At 47.5% G+C, this 15,458-nt stretch overlaps 2 protein-coding genes across 7 annotated transcripts in view; one reads left to right on the top strand and one right to left on the bottom strand.

The window, feature by feature from the left end:
- Fkbp15 (FKBP prolyl isomerase family member 15) overlaps positions 1-5,292 on the top strand; it is a 59,983-nt gene extending 54,691 nt beyond the window's left edge. For 4 of the 5 annotated variants that reach the window (XM_026393297.2, XM_026393296.2, XM_026393295.2 and 1 more), the window contains one exon: positions 2,079-5,292. In XM_026393297.2, coding sequence (XP_026249082.2) covers positions 2,079-2,156 — 78 coding nt within the window. In that variant the 3' untranslated portion in view covers positions 2,157-5,292. Of the gene's footprint in view, positions 1-1,672; positions 2,030-2,078 lie in introns of those variants that run through there. The other variant, XM_026393294.2, reaches the window with a different exon arrangement.
- On the bottom strand, positions 4,740-15,104 carry Slc31a2 (solute carrier family 31 member 2). Of its 2 annotated transcripts, XM_026393299.2 has the most exons (4): positions 14,953-15,104; positions 10,119-10,185; positions 7,191-7,386; positions 4,740-6,063 (listed from the first exon to the last, which is right to left on the bottom strand). In XM_026393299.2, exons 1-4 carry the CDS (start codon positions 14,956-14,958, stop codon positions 5,895-5,897), a joined length of 438 nt encoding a protein of 145 aa, XP_026249084.1. In that variant the 5' UTR covers positions 14,959-15,104; the 3' UTR covers positions 4,740-5,894. The 2 variants fall into 2 exon arrangements, with proteins under 2 accessions (XP_026249084.1, XP_026249085.1); XM_026393300.2 differs by lacking the exon at positions 10,119-10,185 and having other exon boundaries at positions 14,953-15,097.
- Between the last annotated feature and the right edge of the window lie 354 nt (positions 15,105-15,458).

Genomic DNA, 15,458 nt, shown 5'->3' with positions numbered 1-15,458 from the left:
GTGGGCCAGTACTGACAACATGGCCTTGCTTTGTGGAGCGTGAGAATGAAGGGCGGCAGGGCAAACTGCTGACAGAGCACTATTGGAGCCCAGCTCCTGCATCTGCCGTTCCCTGTTTTGATAGGGTAAATGCTGCTGGTGCTCACTAGGCCATTTTGACTGCAGTGATGAGAATTTCACTGCCATGAAATGTGTATGGTGAACAGAGATGAGCTTCAGATTGAGTCCATGTTTCCAGGGACTGAAATACAGGTTGAATGGGGCAAGATTTATCCCCTCATGTATCATCCAGAGTGGGTTTTGCCTTTTGCCAAAAAGCAGTGACAGATCTGGGGTCCAGCTCATACATACCAGAGCACTTCCGTCTTGCCTGCCTGCCTTCAGGGGAAGTGCACTACTTCCTCCCAATAGGTTTTTCTGCCCAAGACTTAGATTCTCATCTGAGAATGCTGTATACAAATTCTGCACTAAAAAGAAAGAGGGAGGATAAAAGGGAAAAAATGCATATTCCAAGGGACTGTCCTAAATATAGTTGGAATTTTTAAATTAGTAGTATGTTATTGGTATTAATGCAAGTATCATCAAGTTAGCAGCTATTTCTTTTTATGCTGAACACTACTTCACTGTCTCATTTAATCCTCAACTAATGCAGTGAAGTAGGCATCTTATCCCATTTCTTCTAGATCAGAAGACTGAGGCTCAGGATTATTAAATAATATAGCTTATCTTATGTGGTCGGGAAATGTAGAATCAGAACCTTAGTCAGAAAAAAGCAGAAGTGGTGAGCTACATTTAAAAATCTTATACTGTCAGATTTTTTATAGCGATCACTCAGTTGATACTCAGAGAAAAGCACAAGGTCTGTTGGTAGCTGGACAGTGGACTAGCCCAGAGGCCTCTGCACACCACGCTGCCTCTGTGGCTTCTGTGAAGAGATCCTAGTCAGCTCACAGAGCAGAAAGGACATTGGTGGAGACAATTCAATTTATGTCTGTCTCTAACATCAATCCCTGCGGCCCCCATGGGACCTGCCTGCTAACCCAGAGGAAAAAGGTCAGGAGCCCAAGTCATGAAAAGGGGGGAGAGTCCCCCCTCCATGGCCTTTTGTGATACCATAGCCGAAGGCCTAGGTAATCAGCTTATAAAAAGAAAAGGTTTATTTTAGCTCACAGTTTCAGAAGTTTTAGTTCATGACCAATTGGCCCATTGCTTTTGGACCTGTAGTGAGGCAGCACCTCATAGCAGGAGTATGTGGAAGAACAAAACCATTCACTCATGGTCAGGAAGTGAGAGAGAGGGGGAAGGAGGGGATGGGTCCCACCATGCCCTTCAGGGGGGCACACTTCCAGTCACCCAAGTCCTCTTGTTAGACCCTGTGTCTTAAAGTTTCCACACTCCAAATAGCACCAAGCTGAGGACTAAGCTTTTAACACACGGGCCTTTGGAGGACATGTAAGATCAAGCTAGCCACCTTAATTTCCTGTATCCCTTACCTGGTCAGTGGGATGAGGGAGAATAGGGTTGTGGGAAGCTGGATCCTGTGTTTCTGGGCTTTCTTCATCTCTTGGGAATGTAGCCAAGCATCTAAATTAAACTAATTTCATTTTCAAAGGATAAGGTCACATCCAGAACCAGTCTGGCTACCTTAAGTCACAACAACTTTGTTTTCCAGTGTGACCTTTCGTCATCTTCCTGAATCTTCTCTCCTCCATCAGGCTGCTCTGCTTCTGTTTCTTTCTCCCACTTCCATCTTCCTCTGTGACCCTTTTTTCTTCACACAAAATGTATAAGTTACCACATGAGAGAAAAATCTGTCAAATCATATGCTTCCCAAATAAATGACAGAATTAGCCAAATACAGTTGGTCTTTTTGTCTCTGTTAGAAGCCGGCTTCCCTCTCTACCTGCTTGTCTCAGCTTTACCTGGAAGTCAGGGTTCACTGGCCACAGGCCTCTTTCCATCACACCTCCTTACCAATCCGGAGCTGGGGACAGACGCTGGACCACTTCACCTCACAGGTGGGAGGTCCAGTGGGGTAGGGACAAGTGAGGACTGACTACTCTTTCCTGTTTTGTCAGAGCATGAAGGGACGCCCACCCCCAACACCCCTTTTTGGAGATGACGGTGATGATGATGACAATGACTGGCTGGGATGAAGACCCAGGAAGCTGGCGCACAGGTTTCTCCTCCAGCCCCTCCCTAAGCATGATTTTGCACAGCCAGCCCTGGGTCTAGGCAAACCACAGGGTGAGGTCAAGGTGAGCATTCTGAGGACAGTAGTTCAGATGTCGGAGTTAGCTGGCTACCTTCTGAGCCCCACACCTGACCTGGCAAAGAGGATTGTGACCCTGTTTTCAGAACTGGTATTTTGAGCAGCCCACTGTGGTCCTGCCTTCAAGTCCCAGTTGGAAGAAGGATTGAGAGGCTCCAGCTCGTCACCTACAACAGTCCTGCCCTCTTCCAAGCTTTCTCTTCTCTTCAGTCACTCTCAGACTAATCCAAGAACCCCTTCCATCTATCTCCCAGGGCTCAACTGTGCCCCAGCAACAAGATCTATCACCTGGGGAGAGGTCTCCGTGGAAAACTAAGAGGAGATCACACCATCTTGATCCCAGTTCAGTTAGCAGTCTGGCCTGTGGTCCAAGGACATGTTATCTTTTATCTCTGCCTTAATCTTATACAAGAGGTCAATGAATATTTGAAATTAACCAAACTAAAATAAATATCTCTAAAGAATCTTGACTTGGGCCCTTGGGGAGAAACTGAGTGTGGCTCTAAGGGATTTCTTGTGGTGCTGTCTGGAAATCTTAGGAGCTGTGACTGGGTCAATGTGCACAAAGCACTGTGGCATATTCCCTGTGGCACCTAACCCTAGAACTTTTAGGCCTTCAAAGAAAAGCACCACTCTGCTGTCCAGCTGCGTGAGGCTCGGGGCATTGTGGTTTGCTGAGGACTAGCCTGTTGCTTATTCCTGCAGGCTCAGTCCTACAGCCTCGGAAGCCATGCAGAAGGTGGGAGGACCCTTCATTTTCAACGTCCATGGCACCTGAGGGATTCTTCACTTTAAGAGCAGCTTCTTTTCCTTTGAACTCAGAGGACCAGGACTAGTGTAGAAAAGAGTAATTAGAAAATCTTTATAGTCGTTATATTTATTCTGGGATCTTCCAAAGTCTTCAAGAAGTATAATAATTTTAAGAAAGAAGTTCTCTGATTTTAAGTGTTTATGAGATAGGAATCTGAACTCTAACTCTGGGTCATCTGCCATGTGGGGGCCTGGGAGGCAGCAATAAAGACCAAGTATTTTGTTACTTAACAGGTGTCCCTGGGTGGGGGAGCAACTGACACAGATGGTCTTATATCCAGCAACCATTGTAGAGATGCTGTTATCCCCATTTTCTACAGGAGAAAATGGAGGATTTGGGAGGTAAAGTAACTTGTCCAAATGCACAGGTAGTGATCTGCAGAACAAGAATTCAAATCCTGGCTGTCTGATTTGAGAGCCTGGGCTCTGCGCCACCACCCTTGCCTGATAGTCACTGGATTGAGAGGAAGGAGCCAGTGATGCCTGTTAGAAATCCATGTCCTGGGCCCCACCCCAGATCTCCTAAGACAGAATTCCCATCCTGTTATGTTAAAATACAAAAGAGTATAGAGTCTTCACAGTCTGAATGTATTTTCTTGTCCCATGAGTTCTGCGTGCCTTGGCCAAGTTACTCCTACCCTTTTGGCTTCAGCCCCCTCAGCTGAACTGAAGAAACAAACTCAGAATCTAAGTCCTGGCTCTGCCACTTTTAAGCTGGATGCCTTTCTGTTTCTGCTTCCCTGTCTCTAAGATGAAGACAGAAGTAGTCTCTACCTTGCTGTGAGAATTAAATGAGCTAATATTTGTATAAAGTGCTTAAAACATTGCCAGGCACATAATAAGCACTTATGTAGGTGTTTGTAAAACTATTTAAACTGTAAATAGGGACTCTTGTCACCTTTTGTGACTTGGCTCTAAAGGCTGTTGACATGAGAACAACGGATTATCTGTTGAATCACTCTGAAGAGCAAAGATTAGGAAAATTTTAAAAGTTCTCTCTGCTAGAAAATCCTAAAATGAATCACCACGTTTAAAACAACTATCCAACGAGGAGTTTGCTGATCACCCATGAAGTTCAGATTCCTATCTCATAAACATTTAAAATCAGAGAACATTCTTTCCAGGGGAGGGAGCCTTAGAGGGTCAGGACCTAATGATGGATGGAGAAGGCTCCATTGGCATTGCAGGGGACATTCAAAATCATATATCTTTGAGGCCCTGGGCAGCTTCCAGTTCCTTGCATGCACGAGGAGAAGCCACCAAGAAACCCTAGATGTGGCACATAATTTCTGACAATTATTTCTTATTGTAAGTTAAAAGTGGTCATTATATTTTTGCTTCTGCCCTCAGAGAGAAAAGGTGCTATTAATCTTCATAGTGTTTACAGTCTGGGTGACAGTTACTTTTTTTATAGCAGGTACCTGATTCATGTCTGTCACATGAACAAATGAATGTTGACCAAGTTGACATTCTGGGTGCCTACCTGTGGGCACAGTGTTTCAGGGCTCATTTTCTTAAGCAGAGTTGTCTTCTTCAGTCCTCAGTCAGTCATACGGGTGCACCTCCAGCTCCATGCCCCCTCCCTCTGCACATGCCCCCTCCCCCTTGTTGTCACAAGGGGTATGTGTGCTTACTGCTGGACTGAGGACAGAGTCACTGACTGTTTAAAAATATGTATTTATTAAAATGTAATTGTTTTTAATTCCCAAAGCTTAAGACATCTTTTCATCTAGCCTGTGAGGTACTTGAACATGGGTATTATAGTCCACAGCAGCGATTTTCTCTCCCTGTAAAGTGATAAAAAGATTTTCTTTTCTGTAAAGTGAAGAGGTTAAAATATCCAGAGTTTGTCTAACTAAAAATGCACTGGCTTTGGTTTGACTGCTCCCTGCATCCAGTCGATGTCCCCTTAGGCTTAACCTGTATTTTCAGTGACTGAATTGTGTTTCCCCACAGGTCTCTATGAGTGGGCAGTAAGTGATAAAAGAGGATCCAGATTAAAAGGTGGGGGCATTGAGGTCATGAGGCGCTCCCAGACACCTTGGCCATTAGATCACCCTCCCCTATGGGCAGTGCCGTCGGGTGGAAGGAGCTCAGTCCATCCAGAGGACAAACCAGCCGCCTTTAATCAGTTGTCACTTATTTTCTCCCCAAGAAAGGGAGGCAGGTCTCAGCGGTTGCTGCCTTACATCATGAATAAGATGAAATAATTTCTTTGAAAAACTGTTTTGTATGAATGTGCAAAAGTGCTAATCAGGAGATCAGTGGGAAAAATTTAAAAGTCTTAGTCTATTCTATGGATCATGTGGACAAACTATGTGTTCCAAAGGCACGAAGGTCAGAAAAAGGAGCTATTTTGGTCTCTGTCCCCCAAAGACAGAAGTCCAGAAAGATGCTCCTGTCGATAAGGCACAAAGCAGAGAGAGGGTTTCCAGGTTCTGTGGCCTTCCTTACCCAGATCCCACCTCCCTGTCCTGAAGATCTTTGGAAATTCTTATTCCTGCGTCACAGGGATGTGTCTAGGCTCAGCAACCCTGTCCCCAGGCTGTAGTCTTTGCTTTCTTTCTCCATTGGTCTCAGCAGCCTTCTTAAGGCACCAGAGTAGGCCCAGCCCTGTGCAGGCTGGCCGAGGAGAGGGTGACTTCAGTGGCCTCTGAACTCCAGGGAACAAGTGCTGGCTTCAGCTCCAATTTGCCAGGAGCTGAAAAGGAGGTGAGGAATGGCCACCAGGAGAAAAATCCACTGAAGTACAATGCCTGGAAGAAGGTGCCCAGCTCCCTCCAGCTCTGAGTGCCTGCAAATCCTTCACCAGCTAAACCAGGCGGAGAAGTGGGTAGGCTAGGTAGTAGCCCACAGCCGAGCCCAGGACCACACCGAGGAAAATCCAGATGTTGTAGGACATTACAGCCAGCATCATGAAGTAGCCAATGACCACTTGAATGACATGGACTAGAGACTGGCCAAAGTGACACAAAAACCACCTAGATAAAAAAGAGAACCAAGGTAATGCTGGTAATGAGCTAGAGGCAGAAAGTGGATATCAGGAAGTAGAAAGCATTTGAGCTACAGTAAATGCTTAACCAGGAGGAAGTACTCCCCCGCCCCCATTACTGCACTTTGAACCCAGGGGGCACTTAACCACTTAGCTACATCCCCAGCCTTTTTTAAAATTTCAAGACAGGGTCCCACTAAGTTGCCAGGATGGCCTTGAACTTGTGATTCTCCTGCCTCAACCTTCCAAATAGCTGGGAAACTGGGATCACAGGCATGTGCCACCATTCCTTGAAAGAGATTGCTTTTTAAAAAGACATCTCCACAATTAGATCTCAGATTCCTGGCATTCTAGGCAAATGGGAAAACGATGGTATATGTCATCCATCTTACCTGATAAGGGACAAGAAAAAATCATCATTAAGGCAGATCCCCCCCCCCCCAACCTACTGTGGGAGGCAGGATGACAATGGAAAGGGCAGGGACTCTTCCATGTACTAATTCTGGCCTAGGACAAATGTATGAAGCTCTCTGAAGCTCCATCAGTAAAACAGGAGTAAGAAATCCCTTGCAGGGTGGTTGTGAAGATTTGAGACACCCAGGTAAAGTGGCTGGGTATGCAGCAGGCTTATTAAGCACAATTAAGCTGGAGTGAGGACAGACTGGGGATACTAAGTGAACCAATCAGGATGGGAAAGGAGGAAAGAAGCAGCTGCCTCCCCCACCAAGTGGGCCACATTGCTGACCCAATTCTTACCATTTGCTTCAGGACAGCTACAGATCCCCTCCTAGGTTTGGAAGCCTAGTGAGATTTGGGGGAAGATTGGGTGGCCACCCATGTTGCTAGATACGGGCCTGCACTGGAGTTCTGAAGATCACAAGTCCCTGCAGTAATCTGAGCCTCCTAAGTGGCTATCAATAGAGCTTTGGCTCAGGCATCTGGACACCTGAGTGTTATGTTAGTTCACCTTTCTAACTGTCACCACTCTGGCAAGTCCTGGTCCTTCCCTGGGCCTGGAGTTCCCTTCTGCACACTGGGGCTGATGATCTCTTGCCCAGCCTTCCTCTCAGGGTGAGCGTGAGGACTCTGCCCATTCCCCATGCCCAGTGCCTGTACCTGAGGTTGGTGCTGCTGACTGGGGATGAGTCTGAGCCTGCGCCTGCAGAATCCTGGTCTGTCTCCAAGATGAGCTGCTGGCTGGTGGCAGTGGGCAGGTTCATTAGAGTGTGGTGGAGCAGCTTGGCTTTGCCAACTTTGATGCCTTCATACAGCACAGCCAGGAGCAGGACCACCAGCACAGAAAGGGCCATGCCTGTCAAAAGAGGCTGAGTTGAGAAGTAGGTCCTAGATTGCATGATCACTAAGGCGACTGTGGATACTGATAATGTATGTCACATTTCAAAAAAAGCTAGAAGAAAGGATTTTAAAGTCTTCACCACAAAGAAATTATAAATATTTCGGTAAATACATTTACCCTGATTGAACATCACACAATGTACACGTGCTTGGGAACATCACATGGCACCTCCAAAAATATGTATAATTTTGGGGAAAAGTAAGGAAAAAAGGAAGGAAGGAGGGAGGGGCCAAGTGGCAGGGATCATCCAGCCCTCCCAGCAGTCTGCACGATCGCTGTCATGTCATGGGTGTATACAGCAAGGGCCTATTTATGTGAAAGTACACCAAAAAAAGCTGGAAGGAAGGATGCAGCAAAGGGGTCATAGTTATCTGAGCACATCAGGATGTGGGTGAGTTTCTATTTTCTTTCTGCCTCATTCTCTAACATTTCTTCTGTTAGTGTGTCTTTACTTCTATAGTGGGGGAAAAACTCTTCAAGTTATTTTACAGAAAAATAAAAAATAGTAAGTCCTAAGGCTGCTGTGTAAAATTAACTGCCAGTGCTACTTATTTTTTTAAGTGAAAAGATAATAAATGGTCCACCTTAAAGTATTGTATGAGACTCTGTGACATAAAAAATATAAATTTGGTCTCGCCCTGGTTTGCTGGTCTGCTTCTAAAACCCTTGGAGCCTTGCTAGTGTTGTCTTTTTGTGTGCTATTAAGATGACGGGTGGCTAGTGCTCCTGGATAGCCAGCCTTGGTTTGGGGCTGGTTGCCAGGGCAACTGACCTATGATTACAGGGTAGGAACTTTCAGTTCTATACCCCACCCAACCTCTGGGGACAGCAGGGGGATTAAAGGTTGAGTTGATCATCAGTGGTCAATGACTTAATCCATCGTGCCTACAGAGACTATTTCCTTGAGCTCTGTGAGCCATTCTAGCAAATAAACCAAGGAGGGGCTCATGGGAACCCTAATTCTATAGCCAACTGGAAATCTTAGGACTTGTGGCCTGTGTCGGAGTGGGGCAGTTTCATGGGACTGCTCTTACCCTGTGGGGTCTGTGCTAACTCCAGTTCATATGAGAATTGAATGGAAGGTATCTCAGCTGGGATCAGAAAATTCGGCCTGTGTGTGGAAAACCTACTTTCTGGTCATGGAACTGTCTTGAGTTTAAGAAAAGGAACAGAAGTAGTTTTTTTTTTTTTTTTTCCTTCAGAGGAAATCACCTGCACAAGAAATAGACTTTTCAAATATAAAAGTAAAAGTAATGCATACATGTGTTAAAAAGCTATACAGTACAAAAGGGCATATAATGAAAAGTCAGTCTCCTTCCCAGCCCGGTCTCTAGGAACCTGATCCTCCTCCCCAGTGCAGCCTCGGTTACTCAGTGTACAGGCCTCCACTTGTCTAAATGACAGCTTCCTCTCTGCAAACTCTCCAGCACCCAACTTCATATGTGGGTTCCCCTTAGTTCACCCAGATCTGCCTTCCTGGTGGCTCCACAGTATCTGTGATATTGTATTGTCCAAAGACAGCCACTATTACCCCACCCACATGTTCTTCTTACAGTGTCAACACTCCTGCCATCAAGTGGTGCAGGTTGTGTTCCCTCCCCTTTGACCCAGGAAGATCTTTGTGACTGCTTCAACCAATAACGTGAAAGTAATGCTGTGACTTCCAAGGCTAGGGCTTAAAAATCTCATGCTCCTCTCCCTTGCTCTTTTGGAACACTCATTCTTAGAATCCAGCCACCCTGCCACAAGGAAGCCAAGAGCCCCAGATCAACCTGCATCGACCATTAGACAGGAGAGTGCGAGTCCTCAAGAAAACTGCTGCAGCCACCATCCAACTATACCGCATGCACGAGTGCCCTTGAATGAGGACACTTAGCTGAGCCCAGTGAACTCAGAACCTTGAGAGAGAATAATAAAATGACTATTGTTCTAATCCACAGCCTAGCAACAGTTAACTGGAATGGCAATCCACTGTAGAGATGACTATGATTTATTTGATCCACACCTGCAATGATGGGCATTGTGGCTAGTTCTAGTCTGCTTTTTAATATTATTTATTTATTTATTAAACTTTTTTAGTTGTAGATGGGACACAATACCCTTTGTTTTATTTATTTATTTATTTATTTATTTATTTATTTATTTATTTTCGTGGTGCTGAGGATCAAACCCAGTGCCTCACACGTGCTAGGCGAGCACTCTGACACTACAACCCCAGCCCTCAAACTCTACCCTTTCAAGTCAAAGGAATACTCTTCCTTTTCAGAGTGGGGTCTCATCTGAGGTTCAAGGCTGCAGCTGCCACTTTGGACTTCTGAACCAGTGCTAGGTAATGAACCTGGATGAGGGAGGTGCCAGGAAGCGACAGGAGGCCTTGATCTAGTTCTGGCTCCGATGCTTACTGACTGTGTACCCTCCCATGTCCCCTCTCTGGGCTTCAGTTCCTTTCCCTGTGGTAGAGGGAGAAGCTGCCTCCCCTAGCTCTTGTGAGGATCAGTGAGATAATAAAGCCCTCTGCGCTCAGAAGAGAGGTGGCTGCACATGAAATCATAAATGCAGAGTTCTTGCTCAATGTTTATGCCTGAGGAGTCAGGCTCACCTAAATGCCCACAGAGAAGAGAATCCAGGTTCTCCTCTGCCTCTGTCAGAACACTTCCAGCTGCAAGTCTAAGCATGCCAGTTCTTACCTGCAGGGCTGTGGACACTCCAGAAATCAAACAGAAGCACAGCCTCGTCTGAGAAGATGAAATGCATCTGAAAGAGCAGGGAATCTGCATCACAGGGGGCTCAGGACACTGGAAGCCCTGGCTCCTAAAGCTTTTCAACATCCTCTTCTGGAGGCCCAGAAAGATAGGAACATGGGACTTAACATATTGAAAGGGTCTTTAGAGGTCAGCATGGCCAACTGAGGCCATATGGAGCAGGGGCTGGCCCACTCTGGTCAGCAGTGGAGCTGTAACTGAGCTGGTTTTGTCCCACATGGAAGGAAAGGTGGGGTAGTGCCCACCCTCACAGGGCCAACCAGACTCAGGATGTCACCAAATGTCCTCAGGCCATGCAGGGATGTCACCTCCAAATCCAAAGGTGAAGCACTAGATTGAGGAGCGACCATTTCCTCTTACCCCTGGGTCTGAGCCCTCTGCTCAGCTGCAGTATGGCCTCCTCAAGGTGACGTGGGTCCTTTTTGTCCTGGTGGGTCCAGGATCTGGTGGTGTTTGTCATGGGGTAGGGCAGGGGCAGCTGTCTTTAATCTGGATACCACATCTGCCCACTCAGTCACTGTTTACTGAGCCCAGCTCTGTGTCCAGGATTAGAGAGAAGGGATAATGGTTCTGTCCCATATGCATTCTCGGCCTTACAGGAAGGCCTGAAGGTGAAAGCACTGGCCGCACAGTGCCTGTTGACCCATCCCTGTTCAGAGAGGCATCCAGGGCTTTTAACCCATTATCTTATGTCAGCATCACAATAGTCCTATGTGTAATAGGGACAATTAGGCCAATTTTACAGGAAGGAAAACTGGGGAAGCTAGTCTCATAACAGTTAAGTAATCTGTAGGTCATGAAGCTAGGAAGAGGCAGAGCTGGACTTCAAAGCTGAGGCTTGCTGGATTCTCAAGCTCTGTGCACTCCAGGACACTCTGAGCCTCCCAGTCTCCAAGAAAAGAAGATAAGATGGAAGATGGGTGGAGATTTTAAATGTTCAGCCAGGCTTAAGGCCAAACTAAGGCTCTCTGGATCTCCCTCTCAAGGAAGGGAAGGCCCTTAGATAGCCGAAGCCACCCTGCAGACACTGCCAGGGCCACCCAGCCAAGGAGATGTGGCTGCACTGGGATCAGCCAGTGGGAGACTTTGCCTTCTAAGACAAAGGCCAAATATTAGAATCCTCAAGTGTCAGAGGTAGAAGTATCCTCGGAGAATTTTTGGTCCACTGGTTTTCAACTTTTTCTTTTCCCCAGACAACACGGGCAAATAAAATCTTCCTTGTGACTCCACTGTATAAGTCACTGGGTGAAGAGGGGACGAGGTCTGAGCTCTGCAAAACTCAGTCCAACTCCAACCCCGCTCCACTCCCTTGAATTTCCCATTTAAGAAGGACAGTCCCAAGAGGGAAAGGGATTTGTCCAAGACATTGTGTGAAGTCTGGCTGTTCTCAGTCGATGCTCCAAATAGAGTAAACAGGAAAGCAGACAAGAACCAATCTGGGGATTGCGAAGAAAGTCCAGGGCCCAGGAGATCTCAGCTAGAACACATTATGAAAAGGCAAAGAGGAAGGGGAGAGGGGAGAACACTGGAGCGGGAAACAGGTTTGGATGAGTGGCGATGTTATACCTGGATCCACACAGATTAAGTTCCAGGTGAGCAACTGGGTGTGGTGGAACGTGCCCTGGCCTGGGACACACAGGACAGACTTGTGCCTCACACTGGCAAGTGGCTTAGAGGGACAGCAGTGCCTCCTTAGGATATCCAAGGCCTTATTTAAAATGCAGATGTCTGGACCTCCTAAGACTCCTCCACTGGAATCCAGGGGCAGAGGCGCAGGAGGCAGAGGAGATGCATGATTTTAACAAGCCCCCTTCAGGGGATTCCAATTCTCACTTTGTTACAGCTTGAACAGAGGCAGCAAAACCTAGCAGTCAGGATACCGATTCTAAAGCTGCTCATCCTGGTTCTCATTCCTAGCTCTACAAGGAACAGCTGTGTGACCTTGAGCAAGACCCCTTTGGACCTCAGTTTCCTCATTTGTAAAGTGGGGCCTGGATTCAGATCTCTTCCCCTGGGTTGGCCTCACCAGGGGTTTCACAGGCCCCTGGGAAGCAGGCAGGCTCCCAGCTTGAACTCAACTCCTACCTGAAAACCCAGTAAAAGATGAAGAAAAAGATTTTTAAAAAATGAATATGCCTGTTTGTGGGCTGAGTGGAGGATTATCGTCCATGTATGTCTCAATCCCTGTGTTGAGACCTGGACACTGCGGCTTTGGGTCTGGTAGGGCTGGCCATCTTACTCAGTAAACACACCTTTCAGTTCCCAAAGGGGTGTGACTTGTGCTACTAACTCCCACCTGTGCCTACACAGGGGCTGGGCTCCTGGATTTGCAGGAGGGAGAAGGAATGTAAAAATATCTGATTGAACAAAATAGTCACGCAGCTGTGCGTTCTCCCAGAGCCTGTATGGGCTTGCACCGTGCCTGCCACCTTCTGTCCTTTATCTGAGTCACTCTCCCAACATCTCTGCAGTTGCCTATTATTGACTCCTTTAAAATTGACAAGGAAAGCACAGAAAGGTCCACTGATCTGCCCAAGGTCACTCAGGGATCAAGTACCCAGAACCACACATCTTTCTGGAAAGGCTGTTTTGGTTCTCAGCAAATACTCTGAGTGCTTATGGGTAGGTGTCTGTGGGGCCACACTTTGACAAAACATCTGAACCATGATGTTCTCCTGCCTGGTCAGGTAAATTACAATAATAGCTTCAAGACGGAAATCTGAGCAGTTATTTAAAAATTATGTTGAAGAATTTAAAAACAAAATTAGCTTTTTATCTCCTTCATATGCAAGTGGTATTTGCTCAATGCAAAATGCTGAAACTACCAAATAGAAAGTAAAACTCATTTTGAATTCCACTATCCAGATATCTCCTGTTAGAATTTCGGAAGGCTATGTGTTGACAGCAAAATGCTCCCAAAAGATTAATATACAAAAATAAATGGGCATAAATAGCCTGTGAAACTCCATTTATACATGGCATTGCACTCATTAGACTAACAGAAGCTTCGAGCTCTATCTGTGGGTGTGAGAAGGTGGGGGGGTTGCCCATCATTCCTTCTCTGAGTTCAGTTGGTAAAGCAGCTGGCACGAATGGAATGTCTCCAGTGGATAATTAATCACTCTGGAAGTTTCCACAACTGGTTCCTTCTGTCATCCTTGGGCATGGGCCAGCCACCTCAGGAGCTCAAAACAGCTGCACACCTTTTTGTCACAGACCAGAACACCTACAGACAGCAAAATTTATTCAAGCAAAATTCCCTTTTGTTATGCTAGGGATACACAGACCCTGGAGATACACAGAGGAGTAAGAAAAGTTCTGAACCCTCATGGAACAGGGGAGACAGAAGCCAACAGGTGATTATAACAGGGTGTATGTAGTCAGAGGCAGGGAAGACACAATGTGGGGGGACAGCAAAGCTGCCTGGGGGACACCTGGCAGGGAATGCTGGGAACAGGTGCTAGGACAGGTCTGAAGTAGGAGTAGGAGGCAGTGGAGAAGATAGGTACTGTACAGTGTGTTCAGAGCTGGAAGTGCCCTGAGCCACATCAGTTCCACTTCTCTGGGAAATGGGGGGGGGTGTCAAGGACTTGAAAGTCACTTGACTTAGCCCACTCATTTTTTTTTTTTTTTTTTTTTTTTTTTTTTTTTTTGCTAAAGAAAAGGATTCAAATTCACACACCCTGACCTGAGGAGACTCGTGGTTGTTAATTTTCAGTCAAAGGGTTTTGTGCTCAGATATACAAAAGGCAGGGCCTTAATCTTGTTTTCCCACTGGGGATGAATCTGAGTCTCTGGCAGTTTAATTTATCTGTGCTTTATTCAGGGCCACACCCTGGGTGGAGAGGGACTGAGGCAAAGGAGGGTGCAATCCGTGGGCCTTGTTTTCTTCCCTACTTTCTTATTTGCGGTTACTTACACTTTGAGTAAAGCTCCTTCATTTGTCCAATCACAGGCTTCCGAGGGAGAGGAGGGTCCCAATGCCATCGCTGACTGGCTGGGAAACTTTTTCTAGTGCTTCCCATCTATTTCCCCTTCTAGGGAACGCATAGGAGGTGGGAGAGGGGGTCGACCGTATAGGTCTGTATAGACTTCCTGACTCTTCGATTCTATGATTTCTTCATGGGATGAAGAAAGGGATATGATTTTTTGTTTGTTTGTTTTTTCAAAGACCAGAGTTTTGCAAGCTGTCATTCTCTCAAGCCCAGGTGAACCCTACCAAGAAAAGAGCGGCCGAAGCGCTACTTTCTAACTCACAGTGTGGGGAGGAAGAGTAGTAGTTGGGTTTATTTTAAACAAACGGGGAACCTGCCAACTGCAGAGCCCGGGCCGGGATGTGCGCTAAGTGCGCAGTAGCCGCAGGCTGCACTGCGCGGGGACTCCCCTTGGTGGGAGCCTCCTGCAATACCCCAAGTAACATCATCCCGTCCCCGGGCTCTGGCCAAAGCTCGGGGCTGAGGCCCCGGTCTCCGCGGTCCTCACCTGCCGCGCCCGCACCGGCTGGCCGCGCTGCAGCCGCGCTGTCCTGGCTGAACTGACTCCCAGCAGGAGAGACAAATAGAAATCCGCAAAAACACTGCCAGTCCCACCTGCCAGGTCCCCCAACCCTGTTCGGTGGGTGCCAATGCCACCAACACATTCTCTCACTAGCTCGGGGCCAGGGGCGGCGAGGATCTCGAGGTGCGCGGCGGCTGCAACGCGGGACCCCGCCCCACCCGCCTACCCGCGTCCTCTTCTCGGAGTGGTGCCCGGGACTCACCGCCATACTGAGCGCGCGGGCGGCCCAGGGCCGCGTCTGCTTGCTCGGGTCTCCCGGAGGCTACTCCGACCCGCAGCCGCCGCGATACCGACCCGGGCCGCGCGGGTCACGTGGTCCCGGACGGGCGGCGCGCGGGCGCCTGGGAGTTGTGGTCCCCGCGCGCCCCACGCCGCGACCTCAGTGGTGCCAGCTGCTCTGGACCCACGCGCGGACCCCGGGTCCCCGCCCGCGCGGCAGGTGTCACTGGAGTCGGCAGCAAGGGGGGAGCCGCTCACGTTGGGTTCCGCCCCGGACTGTTTTGCACTTGACTCTCTCTTGGCAATTATCATTAAAGTGTTTATTGCTCGCTGTCAAAAACCAAGCGAAGCATGACACACGAGCTAGGAACGTGCTAGGAACGTAATAGCAACAAGTTAGGAGTAGGTTACAGCAGTTACGCCCCAGATTTGTAATGTATCTGTTCTTCAAAATTATCTTATTACCTTTTCCAATCTGATAAGCAAAGC

Source organism: Urocitellus parryii, chromosome 4 (assembly GCF_045843805.1).
Source record: "Urocitellus parryii isolate mUroPar1 chromosome 4, mUroPar1.hap1, whole genome shotgun sequence".
NCBI lineage: Eukaryota > Metazoa > Chordata > Mammalia > Rodentia > Sciuridae > Urocitellus > Urocitellus parryii.
This window is presented reverse-complemented; position numbering and strand designations above follow the sequence as displayed.